This window comes from Triticum urartu, chromosome 6A (genome assembly GCF_056163025.1).
Source record: "Triticum urartu cultivar PI428250 chromosome 6A, HENAU_Tu73, whole genome shotgun sequence".
Taxonomy (NCBI): domain Eukaryota; kingdom Viridiplantae; phylum Streptophyta; class Magnoliopsida; order Poales; family Poaceae; genus Triticum; species Triticum urartu.
In genome coordinates, this window is record NC_141878.1 from 187422929 (window position 1) to 187425287 (window position 2359).

The 2359-nt window shown below is 42.7% G+C and overlaps 1 protein-coding gene across 1 annotated transcript; it reads left to right on the plus strand.

Annotated features, from left to right (window-relative positions):
* The first annotated feature begins 832 nt into the window (after positions 1-832).
* On the plus strand, positions 833-2059 carry LOC125517511 (uncharacterized). Its single transcript, XM_048682718.2, has 2 exons — positions 833-1257; positions 1780-2059. Exons 1-2 carry the CDS (start codon positions 938-940, stop codon positions 1886-1888), a joined length of 429 nt encoding a protein of 142 aa, XP_048538675.1. The 5' UTR covers positions 833-937; the 3' UTR covers positions 1889-2059.
* The last annotated feature ends 300 nt before the right edge of the window (positions 2060-2359 follow it).

A 2359-nucleotide genomic window follows, 5' to 3' on the forward strand; every position in this document is an offset into this window, starting at 1 on the left:
ATTTTTAGCTGAACTTTCGAAAAAGGGTTAGAAGTTAGACGTGGAGTATCCGCTCCCGAACTCAAATGCTCCATGACGAACAGTAAAATTTTAGGAAATAGTAAAAAAAAAATCAAAAAAAAACTTTTTTTGTGTGTTAAACTTTGACAAATGTTTTGTATGCTTGCAAAAAATCATCATGAAATGAAATTAGTGGAAGTCATGGCAAAAAAACAAAGTTGATGGTCCAAAAATGATAGTTTTGTAAACATTTTGGAGTGCTGTTTTTTTTCATGACTTCCACGAATGTCATTTCGTGCTGAAATTTGTTATGAATAGAAATCATTTGCCAAAGTTTTCATTTGTTTTTCATTACTTTTTTCTATTTTATTATTCATCAGGGTGCATATGAGTTCGGGATCAGAATAGGACTTTCAGGAGAAATTCTCACTCGCTCGATCTTCCGGTTATTGTTTTTAGGAGCAACAATTACTTAGAGATTTTACCAGCCACAAATAAATATGTGATGGTTTAGTCGAACGCTGGTATGAGTAAGCAACATGAGGAAGAAGACAGTAATGGGCCTAATTTTACAAAATTTAGTCTCTTTTTCACGAATGTTCAAAATTTAGTTGTTAACCGTTCAAGAAATAGGAAATAGTAATTTTAGTTCCATCTGTCTACTGCTATTTATCCAAAAAAGAACACAACATTTTAGTACTCCCTCCGAGGGAGTACCAATTTTTTTAATGTTTGAATTCTTCTTAGAATAGAATTAATAGAAATGAGTATTCCAAAGAGGAAAAAAGGTGTCACTTCCCTCCAAAACTCAGAAATAAATAAGGGGATAAGCCAAGCCTCACCGGCTCAGCCTCCTACCTTCCCCAGCCTCATCCAAAACCCGGAACTCAAAGAGAGCGCAGCAACCGTCAGAGCCGACTAGTCGAAGGCCACAGCCATGGCCGCCCCTACCGGCACTTCCATGCTGAGCGCCCTGCTCCAGCTTCCCCTGGCCCCGTTCTCGGGGAAGTGCTCCGCGCCTTCGGCGGTCCACATGACCGCCCGCCGCGCACCGACGCCCGTGCTGGCCGCCAAGGGCTACAACGTGCAGATCGTGGTGGACGAGAACGAGGGGGAGGACTCCATCTTCCGGCGCTTCCGGCGGGAGGTGATGAAGGCCGGCCTGCTCCAGGAGATCAAGCGCCGCCGGCGGCACGAGAACACCAAGGACAAGAAGATCCGCAAGGCCCGCGAGGCCGGCCGCCGCAACCGCCGCAGGTAAACCTCTCGTTGACGCTGCCTTTCCTCGATGCTGTAGGAAGAAGACTTGAGAATCTGAGACGTCCGAGCTTAGTCTCATGTCAGACGGTGGAAAAGGCCATTTCTTGGATGTTGGAAGCGGAACAGAAATGTGACACGGATTCTGCAGGATTTGGATTGATTTAGAATTTCATGCTGTTATATTATAATGATGAAGGGTCCAGACAGACAGTGTTTGTGGTGCTGCCAAAGCCAGATAAGTGCAGCACGAACTTGAACACGTACAAATGTGATAGAAATTTACAGAAAGAAGTTAGCAAACTTGATTGCCCCACTGCCTGCGGTGGTGGTAAGAGCACAATTTTGTTAGTGGTTTGATATCGTTGGGAAACCACAGTACCATGAAACGAAAATTCAGAAATCTTCAATTTTTTGACAGGGCATTGCCGCTCACAAATGTTTTTCTATTGCAGCGACCAAACTTCATTGTCATGTCTCTTTTACTAAAGCTTATATCTGCATGTCATTTTGTTTTTGCAGGCGTATGATGGATGATCGTAGGTTCCCCGAAGACGAGGGAGACTCAGAGGCTGTGAGAACCCGCCGCGACGAGGACAACGACAACTGGGAGGTTAGCGGTATTCTGTGAATGGAATGATGACGGAATTCATAACAACTGTAGATGCACAGCTCTGGCAATTCGAGATCTTTTCTTTTGCCTGCATGGCACAAACTATATGAGTCACCAGCTGCTCTTTCCACTTCAATTGTACTATTTTATTGTACCAAATGTTAGCTAACGCAATCTCCATTCCGGATACTTCTGTGCTATTTTTTACTTACTTTTCAGGATTTGTCACATTTTGCGAATGCAAAGCATATATTTATCAAATCTTTCAAGTTAATGAGTAAGAGCCCTTTTTTTATCAAAGGATTTTCATAATTGCAGTTCATATGATTTTTTCCCCATGGAGGCCCTTTGCATAATAGCAATGTGAACATCGAAAGTTTTATGAATTGGTTCCTTAGATCTCAATTTGAAATGATTCATTTTTTTTTTGCGGGGGGATTTGAAATGCTTCCTAGCTAGCAAGAGGTTGGACCTCATGAATCTCTTCCT

Coding starts and splice junctions, on each gene's coding strand:
- LOC125517511 (XM_048682718.2), top strand. CDS start 938: ATGGCCGCCCCTACCGGCACTTCCATGCTGAGCGCCCTGCTCCAGCTT. Junction 1,258..1,779: donor GGCCGCCGCAACCGCCGCAG/GTAAACCTCTCG, acceptor TTGTTTTTGCAG/GCGTATGATGGATGATCGTA.